Source organism: Leptodactylus fuscus, chromosome 9 (genome assembly GCF_031893055.1).
Source record: "Leptodactylus fuscus isolate aLepFus1 chromosome 9, aLepFus1.hap2, whole genome shotgun sequence".
NCBI classification, from domain to species: domain Eukaryota; kingdom Metazoa; phylum Chordata; class Amphibia; order Anura; family Leptodactylidae; genus Leptodactylus; species Leptodactylus fuscus.
In genome coordinates, this window is record NC_134273.1 from 79,295,684 (window position 1) to 79,309,562 (window position 13,879).

The window sequence follows — 13,879 nt, forward strand, 5'->3', positions numbered from 1 at the left end:
TTCGGCGGTATGCAAATGAGTTCTCTCGCAGCACTGGGGGTGGTCCCCAGCACTCAAATAGCACTGGGGGCATCCCCAATGCTGCCAGAGAACTCTCCAGCGCCGCCTCCATCTTCTTCAAGAATGTCCTCTTCACGAGGCTTCTTCCAGTTCTGGTGGTCAAACTTCTAGGCCTCAAGCCTTGGGCAGAGCTGAGCGTGCATGCCCGCGGCCACAAGGAAAATGGTCGCTTACACAGTAAGTAAGCGGCCATTTTCTTGTGGCCTGTGGGCATGCACATTCGATTCTGCCCGAGGCCTAGAAGTTTGACCGCCAGCGCCAGAAGAAGACACATGAAGAGGACGTTCCTGAAGAAGATAGAGGCGTCGCTGGAGAGTTCTCTTGCCGCATTGGGCCCGCCCACAGTGCTGCGAAAGAACTCATTTGCATACCGATGAAAACGGGGATTTATACCGAACGGTGGTGCGGAGAAGACATCTAAAGGTAGGAGAAGAATAGCCTTTCTTAATGCTATTCCTACGTGTCAACGAGCAAAACATGTGTTTTAATGGTAGAATCCCTTTAAGTAGTAAATCTTATATAATTATGTTCCCTGTACTCCCCCCCTGCCCATCCCATTGTCACGCCCCTTCTGCTTCCTACTGGGCACAGTGAGACATATACAAAGATATACAAAGCTTGGGCCCATCACCAAGAAGTGCTATGAAACTTCACTGATCCGGATGAGGTGGAAGGTCCTGGCAGGGCACTAGATATAAGTCGCAGTTGATTTTATACCCGACTCACTTTATAATCTAACACATAAATGTAACAGATTGTATCGAGATGACAATGGTCATAGATAGAAATTTCGGACGGGTGGTGCGAGTCGCATTTCCTCCGTTCCAGGTATTTCTTGATGTTTTTCAGTTTACACTATGAACAGTTATTTTCAGACTTTCCTTTGAGTCGAGCCGCTCTTCTTTTCTGTAGGTGCTTGTTAGTCTGCGAGTAGCATAGCCTTTTACCTCTCGCTTCTAAAACTTTCATCTGGCAGAAACGCTTGAGTTCCAGATCCTCATTAGGCCTGACATCCTATATCATTGCTAACAGGATTCTGCATACAAAACCCAATATATAACTTAATGAGACAATGTAAGAATTCATTTTATGGAAAGCTGGATGGACGGGGAGCAGAGATTATCCACTTTTACTTCTCTAGTGTCTCTCCTGCTCCGGAATTGCCCCTCATTATCCGTCATACTGTAATGGCGGGACTGTACAGCCAGGTCGTGGGGTCACCAGTGATCCCCTCATTGTGTATTCCCATAACCTAATTGTCTGTAATTCTACTGAAATCAATCTGCGGATCGGCAGCTCCCGGCAAAACTTCTGCTATCAGAGAGAATCAAATTAATACTGAATGCTGGGATAGGAATGGCCTAACAATGACTCAGACCTTAAAGCCTCCAATGTCAGCCATAGATATAACGTGCCGTTTATAATGGGTTCGGTGCTCCGCCATTGACCAGAAGTAGCAAGCGATGTATGTATGTGAAGGAGAGGAAAGACTGAATGTAATAAGACGTAACATAGCGCCCCACAATGGAAGAAGATGGGATAAACTTAACAAATTGTGTTAGGCCTCAAAGCCCCGATAGCAACTGCTGTCCCTATAGCTACGCCCCTGCACTGATATTTCTGCCCCCCTTCCAGAAGTGCTAACAATGGACCCAATAGCTAAATGAGATGCTCATTTAGGGGCACCTGCCCCCCCTCTCCAGTATTTTCCAGCACACTTGATAAAGGGGTACCTAACAACCTGAAACGCGTCATGTCCTAAGGGAATCTGTATTACATTCAACCTTGGATCTCCCTTTGTTAGTCCATTTTGTTAATGATTCGGCCCCCACAGACCCCCCCATAGCCCTGATCTCACCATCATCCAGTCCGTCTGGGATGACATGAAGACGCAGACAGATTGGAGCAAGCAACATCCACCGAAGATCTGTGCTTAGTACTCCAAGATGGCAACGGGGACAACCTCCCTGCCCAGTCCTGCCAAAAACCGTCTGCAAGTACCGAGAAGAACTGATGGAAGGCAAAGGGCAAAGGTCACACCGAATATTAATGGGATTTACATTTCTCTTTTCTTCATTTTGTTCATTGACAAAAATAAACTATTAACGCTTCTATTTCTGGAAACATTCTTCTTATTTTGCAACTCTGTTTTTTCCACACCTGCCTAACACTTTTGCACAGTACTGTACGGCAGCAGGTAACATCAGTGGCAGGAAAGTTTCTACAGTTCCTTAGGGCTTCTTCTTCTCACCTGTTTATTCCATCTGTCAACAGCCGCTTGTCTAATATTATTGACGCTGCTCTGAGCTGTCATCTGTACCCTATGTTATAACCTGCCCTATCGCTGGTTTTGGCGCCTCTATATGCACCTCTATTTGCACCTATTGTCAACTCCACATCTTGTGTGTGACCTTTATTTTTACTCCGACATCCAACAGCTAATATGTCCCGCCAAGCTGGAAGCCAAGGACGCCATGTATATTTGTCCATTGAAGGTTTTGCTATTTTCGCCGCTTTGTACAGTTGGAATACGTCTCAGTGTTATACAGGTGTAAAAAACCCAGAACAGAGAGATTCGGAGAAGTCTTCAAGGTTATTATCAAAATTCATGTGCAAACATTTAGTAACAAAGTATCCAGTATTACCCGGCTTCAAGTCATCTTCCTTTAGTCCTATAGTTAAGGAACAAACCCAAAAGTCAATAAAGTAGATGGAATATCAATGGACAATATATAATTTCTATATTTAAGGGGTTTCCTATAATGCACCATTATGAAGCCCAAAAATGAGTGGAACAGGGGTCCGGAGCTGAAGGGCTGCAGTCAGGAGATGGGAGAGATCCCTGCCCAATGGCAAGATATTGCATGCAAGAGAAGGGACTGTGAGGGTAACATTGTATGAATGCCATAGCTATGACCCTATATGTCAGCCTCAGGTCAGCGCCCTGTTAGATATGTCAGGGGATTGCAGACACCTTTATGGATTTAGATGAAAGGAAGACTGCCCTGACACGGGGAAGTAATACGGTATGTTATAGCTCAGCACCAGGCTCAGTGGATGTTCCTAAGAACTGTACTTCCAGCTTCTGCTAGTTTCTTAATGTTCCTGTCTTATTCCCACACTCCAACCACCATCAGTCTCAGGCTGACCTAGCACCAGGAGAACAATACTACCACCATCATACACCCTGCAGGTCCCTTCTGCACAAGATGTTGTGGATCTGATAGAGATCCTTGGCAACACGACCACAGCTACTACTACCCCTAACCTCCTGGCCTTGTTCCCAACGGGCTGCTGCTATAGTGGGAATTGGTCCTTTACTGAATGTATTTTACCACTAGGGGCAGCATTCTGCATTCTTGCTGTATGGATCCATATTCGGCTATCGTGACTCCCACTAGTGGTGGCTCCGTGCATCTACAATTATATCAATTTTGTAAGGCAGACCAACACGGATATCTGACATTCCCCACTTTACAGATGAAAAAGGTAAAAGTGGATACTGTAGAGGTTGTCTCCTCTTGACCTGGTTATAAGTTGATTGTCGCGGTTGTAACCCGCTATGCGTTTCGTCTGCAGTGGCCTCTTTAAGAGAAATGTAGAATACGGTATTGGCAGTATATAGCATAGGGAATAGAGAACCGCTGGTGGACTGAAGTGTTTCAGACCATGAAATGGCTTTTACTCATAGCCTAGATCCGAAACGCATCAGTAAGTCAACATTTCTCTCTTCCATACGCTATATACCATGTAATGTGTCTTTCTGCTGTTTCCTGCCCAATCTGACATTGTTGTCAAAAGTCACCCGGTACCAAAAAATAGCCCAAAAGGCGTCACCCTTTAAGGAGGTCATGAAAGAAGTTCAATACAATATTGTGGCATACTAGCCTAACCCATGATAGACTGCAGTTCACAAGATAACCACTGGGTGGCCACATATTAGATAGACGTCTCATGACAAAGTATCATAAAATTCAGGGGTTTTTTTCAAAGCTGGTTATCTCACCCCCACATATGTCCAAATACATTGACATAGGAGTAAAGGTAAGGTAGGACGCATCTGTAAATACAATAGAGCCACTTTTGTGATTTTGCCGAGGACATTGAACGTAACGATCGTCTTATTAATTCTCCCAGCGACGGCTTCCTGTGACTGTAAGACGTGCGGGAAAGGTCACGCTCTAAAAAATACAATAGATTTAGGAATTTGGCAGTGAAAGTAATGAAGACAGGAAATCCCTATTTCGGATAAGTTAATTCTGCATTGACATCTCTCCGTGTATATTTGCATATGCAAAGTAGGCGGCATCGCTCCGTAGTACAGTAATTAAAATGACAGAAAAGCCTTGTTAGAAAAAAAATAGACGTCCTAAGCGCCCAAAACTTCCACTTAATGACGCGATGTGATGAAGCTGATGTGATTGTTAGTGTCTCGTTGTATATTTTCGGCTCCACTTCTGGCGTTCTTCTGCTGCTCATATGCCGCATTCAATGAAAAATAGCCCCTAGTAAGAGCAGCAAAATCCTCAGATCTGCTTTTAATTCAAAGAAGCATGGTGTCCAGATCATTTAAGATGTTATGTGCAACCTCTAAGGATTTTCATTGTGAAGAAATTTGTATCGCTGCCAAGTGGGTTAGACGCTCTTGTTTTTATTTGCCTAAAATTAAATCTGCAGAAGCTTCGCTGCGGAATAGGAATGTGGCGTGCGGGCTACGGCCGGAGCCATGATGACCATAATGGAAGGATTATATTAGCCCCGGCACCGCTAATAGGATATTGTATTGTTTATTAGGTAGACTTTACGTGACCCCAATGGTCAGAGTAATGGGGGAGATATTGTGTCCGAGGTTGCTACCGGAGCCTTGGATGATCACATCTACTTTGTTACCACCCAGGGCTCTGAACAGGGGCACAATGATCAAGCCCCCTTTTTTTCTGGGTGATGAAACCAAGTACGAAGTGCATTTTAATTATGGTAAGATGTCCCCCTCTAATCTGTAATGTCAACTCTGAACTTTCTTCCTTATAGTATAGAAGTTGCTTGATCTATTTGCAGCTCTTCCATGCTGTTGGTTCCTCATGGGCGGGGCTTAGAACAAGTCTGAGCATCTAAATAATAACAATGTCTCTTGTGCAGTAGACAGAAACCTCCAGTGTCAATGTAGTGACTTGTATTAAGATGGTGGTGACCCAGGAAGACAAGATGGACAAACTGATACACTACCCAGGGACGTAAGGGGTGCAGAGAGTGCAGTTGCATCGGGGCCCAGGAGCCTTCAGATTGCAGCTTCCATCTGGCCCATAAGCCAAGGAGACCCACAGATTCCCCTAATCACACTAAGGTGGATTAAACTCCTTAGCTCCTGTAACCATCACTATCATGAATTCGTAGGGGCCCCGGACAAAAAGATTGCAGCGGGGCCCACAAGACTTTAGTTACGCCACAGTTACTAAATGTTACTTATTCGATATCCTAGTCCCAGTGCACTATGGTCGCCCACAGAGATATATTATATGGCTCAGGGGCTGATGGCCGCACATATCGCCCCCACATGTCTAATACTGTATAGTGGCCGTCTCTATTCTAAACACCTGCCTACATTATCCCGTATTTTGCGAGGCAGAGCGGTGCAGCTGCAAGGGCTCTGAGCTGTGACGGCGGTTGCTCGTGTTTGACACCTGGTTGATATGCCGTTGGCAATTTTCTTCTCTTTGTGCCTTCGCCACCAAATTTAGACTGGAGGTCTCGGAGCAGCGATTCATTGTGCATATGTGCACTGGGTAGTAACATACATTGTGGATTAACTCTATCGCTTACCTACTGTACTAGATATACAGAACCATTAGCTTTATACATTAGTATACCGTTTGACATTTACGGAACGTTCCATGTTGACTATAATACAGGCTGGTAGATTTGGGTTCAGTCCGTCTTGGGTTTATAGTGTCATAGACAGATATATAGTCATTTTTATATAGTGCACTTCAGCAGTTCTTCAATTCAAGTCTCAGCCCCACTTCTGTAGCAAGACATCACGTAGTGACAATTTATCCCGCTGCAGAAAGTCAGGTTAACTCTGCTACATCTGTAATTTTAGGCCATTTTTCAGACTAGCTTGACAAGGTGGTTTGTCCTAGGCAATGGGGCGTGGCTTGAGATGACCCATTTTGCACCAAAATTTGGCACTTACTGGGCCCAATAACTAAATTCACAAGAGTTTCCTAAATCAGTAGTATGAAGGAATCTAATATATCTTATCAGAGAGAAATGCTTCTTTCTCCACTCGTCAGTCTCTTTCGCGCTCTCTCCTGCTTCCTAAATAATCACTCTGAAGTCTCTGCTGAATCCCTCTTGGTCTCCCAGGACAGACTGTCAACTCACTGAAGTGTCAGATTACATAGAAGTCTACACTGAAGGGAGGAGGAGCCAAATGAGAGACCAAAACATGATGCTGCAGGGAATAAGTTTTCTATCTTACCCCAAGTGCTTTATAATATTCACATGAGTGCTTCTGTATAATGTCATACAAGTCACTGCTACAGGAGAGAGTTACTGAGCAGAATCTCCTGGGGTTTTATGTGCTACCTATGGGAGATATCGTCTCATCCCCACTCGTGTGACTCATGTAAAACTTCCAATTGTAGGCTTGCCTTCACCAAGGACAAATATTTAGTTTGCTACTCCAGTCCTAAATGTTGCCCAGGGGTGTTATCACCAGAGGTGTTTTTCTATTGTGACGTAAGTGAAGTGACTGCTGCAAAGGAAACCCTTACAGAATTAGCAATTATCAGGCTATTATTAGGCTTAGTGGTCAAAGTGATAGAACTATAGATAGAAATATGGAAAATGATTAATAAAATAATATCAAATTCTTAAAAAATATATATGTAACATAAAAAGTTGGTCATTTTTTGATTCCCTTTAAATTTACCGTGGACTTTTTGTCTTATATTTTTGCAGCTTCAATAGTCATCGGGAAGTGGTGGTGTGAGATGGAGCCATGTTTAGAGGGAGAAGAATGTAAGACTCTGCCAGACAACTCAGGATGGATGTGCGCAACTGGCAATAAGATAAAGACCACTAGAGTAAGTACCAGCCAGTTCTTGGCAAACCTCACAATATACATGGTGGTGGAGCATTACCGTAAAGGAACTTACAGTCCTATGAAAAAGTTTGGGCACCCCTATTAATCTTAATCATTTTTAGTTCTAAATATTTTGGTATTTGCAACAGCCATTTCAGTTTGATATATCTAATAACTGATGGACACAGTAATATTTCAGGATTGAAATGAGGTTTATTGTACTAACAGAAAATGCGCAATATGCATTAAACCAAAATTTGACCGGTGCAAAAGTATGGGCACCTCAACAGAAAAGTGGCATTAATATTTAGTAGATCCTCCTTTTGCAAAGATAACAGCCTCTAGTCGCTTCCTGTAGCTTTTAATCAGTTCCTGGATCCTGGATGAAGGTATTTTGGACAAACAATTCAAGTTCAGTTAAGTTAGATGGTCGCCGAGCATGGACAGCCCGCTTCAAATCATCCCACAGATGTTCAATGATATTCAGGTCTGGGGACTGGGATGGCCATTCCAGAACATTGTAATTGTTCCTCTGCATGAATGCCTGAGGATTTGGAGCAGTGTTTTGGATCACTGTCTTGCTGAAATATCCATCCCCGGCGTAACTTCAACTTCGTCACTGATTCTTGAACATTATTCTCAAGAATCTGCTGATACTGAGTGGAATCCATGCGACCCTCAACTTTAACAAGATTCCCGGTGCCGGCATTGGCTACACAGCCCCAAAGCATGATGGAACCTCCACCAAATTTTACAGTGGGTAGCATGTGTTTTTCTTGGAATGCTGTTTCTTTTTGGACGCCATGCATAACGCCTTTTTTTTATAACCAAACAACTCAATCTTTGTTTCCAAAATGAAGTTGGCTTCTCCAAATGTGCTTTTTCATACCTCAGGCGACTCTGTTTGTGGCGTGCTTGCAGAAAAGGCTTCTTTCTCATCACTCTCCCTGACAGCTTCTCCTTGTGCAAAGTGCGCTGTATTGCTGACTGATGCACAGTGACACCATCTGCAGCAAGATGATGCTGCAGCTCTTTGGAGGTGGTCTGTGGATTGTCCTTGACTGTTCTCACCATTCTTCTTCTCTGCCTTTCTGATATTTTTCTTGGCCTGCCACTTCTGGGCTTAACAAGAACTGTAGAGAAAATAGAGCAAATGTAGAAGAATGAGGAAGGGCACTCACCCACGTTCACGCTTATCTTCATAAAATAATTCTTTTATTGAGGTAACATATTCCTTTAAAAACAGGTAGTGCAGGGAGGGAATAGAGCATATATAGGCATGTAGGCAACAGCCGTTTCGCGCAACTGTGTGCGCTTTCTCAAGCCTCAAAATGCAATAACAGATGAACAGAAAAGCAGGCTTAAATACCATTAAGACAATCAGGCATAATGAAGGTCTCCTGAAATGGATTCAAATTATGACCAATAGAAATACCTGCAGTATCTCCTGTGAACTCCAACATCGGCATAAGCGGACCAGAGTGAAGACTATTTCAAGTCATTCAACCAATTGGCTATGAGCCGATGCTCATGCGTAAATCCTTTACAAAGTAATACATACAGATCTCCGTGCCTCTTAATTAATCGGCAGAGAGGAGCACGGACAAGTAGCCAATAAAAAAATGGCCTATGCGCAAGCGCACACCGGCCTCTAATGCCGCGCTCCAGTATATAATACAAGGCTACCCGCCTATTGAGGAAGCGCCGATGCGCGTGCGCATTAGGACCCGAGATACTAGACGTCGCGCATATGCAGTCAAAGACTGCTATGAAAGACCGGGAGCCAATCAGAGAAACGCCGATGCGCAGGCGCATAGACGCACATCGGAAAAAAAAATTTTTTATACTATTACGGCATTTGCCGATATAAAAAACAAAAAATGGACATCTCTATACTGATTTATTCATTAGTAATTATTATTATGTTCTTTAATTACCATTGCTGCATTATTCACTGTTGTTATGTTTTTTAACTCCTGTAACTTTGTATGCCGATGTAGAGCTCATCAATGAAGACACTGCAGGATTAATATATATATATAAAGTTTCTTATACCTGATTATTATCATCAAAACGAACATTCAAATATTTATAGCTAAACGTAGAATACAATTGGGATATTCTCATAACATTTATCAAAAGATGGTAAAACAGTTTAGAAAGAAAGGTTCCCCACGTTTAATACAACACATTACTGATTTACATAATGGAGATGCAAGCTGTTTGAAGTTTGCTGGAATAGAAAAGGTGAATTTACCACCTCAAGGAGGGGACCATAATAAACTATTGCTTCAATGTGAAGCAAAATGGATTATACGTACTAATGCAACTGGCCCTTTGGGGTTAAATGATAGACTAGATATGGCTATCTTTCTATAAAGAATATTTTTTGTCCATGTCTTCCCTATCTATACATGGCTCTCTTTCTTTATAAACTTTTGGTTTAATGCATATTGCGCATTTTCTGTTAGTACAATAAACCTCATTTCAATCCTGAAATATTACTGTGTCCATCAGTTATTAGATATAGCAAACTGAAATGGCTGCTGCAAACACCAAAATATTTAGAACTAAAAATGATTAAGATTAATAGGGGTGCCCAAACTTTTTCATAGGACTGTATATTAGAACCTCATTGATATGGATAGAGCAAACCCAAATTATTCCCGTACCTGACCTGATCCTTCTATGGCTATAGCAATAAGATCCCTTAAAAGGGATTTTATCGTCAAAACTCAATTTTTTCTGCCTACCACGTAGGAATAGCCTTAAGAAAGGTTATTATTCTCCTACCTTTAGATGTCTTCTCCGCACTGCCATTCGGTATATAATCTGGTTTTCGTTGATATGCAAATGAGTTCTCTCGCAGCACTGGGGGCGTCCCCAATGCTGCCAGAGAACTCTCCAGCACCGCCTCCATCTTCTTCAGGAACGGGTCTTCTTCGCGTCTTCTTCCGCCAGTGGCTTCAAACTCCTAAGCCTCGGGCCTAGGGCAAAGCCGACTGTGCATGCCCGCCGGCCACAAGAAAATGGCCGCTTACAATACAGTGTAAACGGCCATTTTCTTGTGGCCTGTGGGCATGCACAGCCGGCTTTGCCCTAGGCCCGAAGCCTAGAGGTTTGAAGCCACGCCAGAAGAAGACGCGTTCCTGAGGCTGAAGAAAATGGAGGTGGCGCTGGAGAGTACTCTCGCAGCATTGGGTACGCCCCTAGTGCTGCGAGAGAACTCATTTACATACCGACGAAAACTGGATTATATACCGTACAGTGGCGCAGAGAAGACATCTAAAGGTAGGAGAAGAATAGCCTTTCTTAAGGTTATTCCTACGTGGTAGGCAGAAGAAATTGAGTTTTAATGATAGGATCCCTTTAAGGACAACATCTGTATGGATTTGTATGGAAAGTCCTGCAAGTTTGACTTTGTGACCCTCTATTATCCCTCCTGGAAATGCATCAATACATTAACAAGCATCCCTGTTTACACAATCTAATACGGTCCAATCAGTCCTGTCTAGACATACACTATTAATATGATAAACAGCAAAGCCCATGGATTGCCAGGAGGAATAACAGAGGAACTCAGTTCAAAGTCCTAGAAAAAAAATTCTCTAAAATTGTCACTTCATGGGGAACACCAGTGTTGGAAGACATAGTCAACAGCAAAAATACCCTGCTATAATATATGATGGATACCAAAGTCAGACATCGCTGGTGTTCGTCCTATGAAGGATCTTTCCGTCTTTCTGGGAAAAAAATAATCCAAATGTGAACAGTGTCCAATTCGTAGAGTTTTTATGATAAAATTGTCGATTGTTGCATCGCAATCATTTAATAAAAATAATTGAAATGGATTTTTTATACAATTTTTAAGGCCTTTGACCAAACCTTAAGTTCTCCATTAACCCACCTGTTCGGTATGAAGATGCGACATGTTTATTGCTGGAAGAGGGTTCACTTTTTTTTTGTTTTGTTTTTAAGTTTCAGGGTCACACATGACCACCTTCATGCAAGGCAAGATGGCATCTGAGGCCCTGAAACCTAGTAGGTATAGTCACTGACCATTGCCAGTTCTTGTTGTCATTTTCATTTCTGTCGGAATAATTCCCATATTTCCCAACGTTCATGTAATAACGGACAATCTAGAAAGTCGCAACGACGACAGATACGTGTAGGGTTCGTCTTCAGCAAAAATGTTGTTATGGGGGGCGGGCCAGACTACACGACTACACGCCAGACTACACAGAATCATGGGCCACAAGGCAAAGTCCAGACCTCAGTCTTATAAGGAGACTCGGCTTCTTACTATGTCAGGGATTCTTCTTCAGTAAGACTGTGACAACTACACAACAGTAAGACTCACTTCACACTACCACGCCAGTGACTGCAGACGGTAAGTGCGACTGCGTTGCGAGGCTTCAGATGGATAATAACCGTCCCCATACATAATTAATACTGTTTGCTGTGTACATAACTGGGATCTACTCTAAGGAACAAGAAAAATACAGCTACAAGGTAAACAGAGTCTGGAGCGCAGCGTGACAGAAGCCGCCATGTTTGTTAGCCTTTGTTAGTGGGATCTGAACACAGAGCCCCGGAGCAATGACATTAATTGACTGCACTCCGACAATCATCCGATATACCGCAAACTGGTGCCCGGCCAGAAATACACATACAAGATCCATGATGTAATTACATTGCTTTGTATCACAACATTGTACAGGAAAAAGAGATAGATAGATAGATAGATAGATAGATAGATAGATAGATAGATAGATAGATAGATAGATAGATAGATAGATAGGAGATAGATAGATATGAGAGCGATATGAGATAGATAGATAGATAGATAGATAGATAGATAGATAGATAGATAGATAGGAGATAGATAGATAGATAGATAGATAGATAGATAGATAGATGATAGATAGATAGATAGATAGATAGATAGATAGATAGATAGATAGATAGAGTAGATAGATAGATAGATAGATAGATAGATAGATAGATAGATAGATAGATAGATAGGAGATAGATAGATAGATAGATAGATAGATAGATAGATAGATATGAGAGCGATATGAGATAGATAGATAGATAGATAGATAGATAGATAGATAGATAGGAGATAGATAGATAGATAGATAGATAGATAGATATGAGAGAGATATGAGATAGATAGATAGATAGATAGATAGATAGATAGATAGAGTAGATAGATAGGAGATAGATAGATAGATAGATAGATAGATAGATAGATAGATAGATAGATGATAGATAGATAGAAATGAGAGATAGATGATAGATAGATAGATAGATAGATAGATAGATAGATAGGAGATAGATAGATAGATAGATAGATAGATAGATAGATAGATAGATAGATGATAGATAGATAGATAGATAGATAGATAGATAGATAGATAGATAGATAGATTTCATGCAGAATTCCCAGATTACAGGAATCTCATTGTAGGCTGAAGAAAAGTAAAAAAAATAACAGATCAATGAAATTGTTGACAATTTGCCAGAAATGTAGAACTTTCCAGATGATAGAACTTTCCAGTCACCATCACTTCCGCGCCTCTCCATCATTTTCTTATTTCTAACGTCTTCTCTTTATTTTCCAGATTCATCCCAGATCCTAAGATTTCTTTTTCCGGCCATCATCACCTCCACCTGCTGATGAATGAGGACGCCATAACACAAACTCCAATCTCCTTGAGACAAACACGAGTACCCTAAGGATTTACAAGCCAAATGGATATTTTACTTGCACTTTGACTTTTTGATGACAAACTCTCAGTGGTTTCACTATGTGAAATAAAGTTATCCATGGGGAGCAACAACTTTGCAAAAAATTGACTTTGGCCAAGAACGGGACAGGAATATTTTGTGGGATGTGGAATTCTGGATTTGTATCCTGCGAGTATCATGTATATATAAGTGAAGGACCCACCAGTAAGGCGTTAAGGACCCCTCCCGATACTCGGACTACGACCCTGTTTCTATCACTAGCTATGGACTGGATAGACCAGGGTCAAACTTCTCGTCCTTGAGGATCTTCAACATCTACACGGAATCAAGATCTTCCTTCAATTCCGGATGAACATGTTGATGATGAAATATGTTATTTTTTTCTATTGTGTTCCGGAAGCTTTTTACCCATGTGTGATTATAGCATGCCAGCTTTGATTATGTCAACATTTCTATTCAAATACGGTCGCTCCCGCCATCTTCCAACAAAGTATTTTTTTATAGGAAGTTCAACGGAGGAGGAAACGGCGTCAAAGCACGAAAAAAACAGCCACCGTGGAGAGCGGCCATGAGTCCATGGCTATCGGGATCTTTGTATTATCACTGGTGTAAATAGGATGTCGGCAGGATTTGTATAACCGGTGCTGTCTGCAGTAAACCCCACTGTTTTGCACTTGCTTATTCCTTTAAGAGTAAAAGTCTTAATAAACATTATTTTGTTCGATTTATCTTTTTTTTTTTCTATGGTAAATCACGTTTGGGTCCAAACCAATTTACATGATCAACCTGCACTACAGTGACACCCATGAGCATGTGGCCGAGTCTGGTACTGCTTTTCAGCCCTGTTCAATTGGATAGGCTAAACTGCAGTACCAGTTGCTGCCACTTGGATTTGGATGTCACTCTGTTGGGTGAGACATTGAGGATTAGCACCCCCTTTGTCCAGAAATCGGGGGCCCCAACCAATCCCATATTCAG

At 42.1% G+C, this 13,879-nt stretch overlaps 1 protein-coding gene across 1 annotated transcript in view; it reads left to right on the top strand.

The window, feature by feature from the left end:
* TAFA1 (TAFA chemokine like family member 1) overlaps window positions 1-13,625 on the top strand; it is a 299,909-nt gene extending 286,284 nt beyond the window's left edge. Inside the window, exons 5-6 of the mRNA XM_075287558.1 lie at window positions 7,024-7,148; window positions 12,775-13,625. Coding sequence (XP_075143659.1) covers window positions 7,024-7,148; window positions 12,775-12,792 — 143 coding nt within the window. The 3' untranslated portion in view covers window positions 12,793-13,625. The remainder of the gene's footprint in view (window positions 1-7,023; window positions 7,149-12,774) is intronic.
* The last annotated feature ends 254 nt before the right edge of the window (window positions 13,626-13,879 follow it).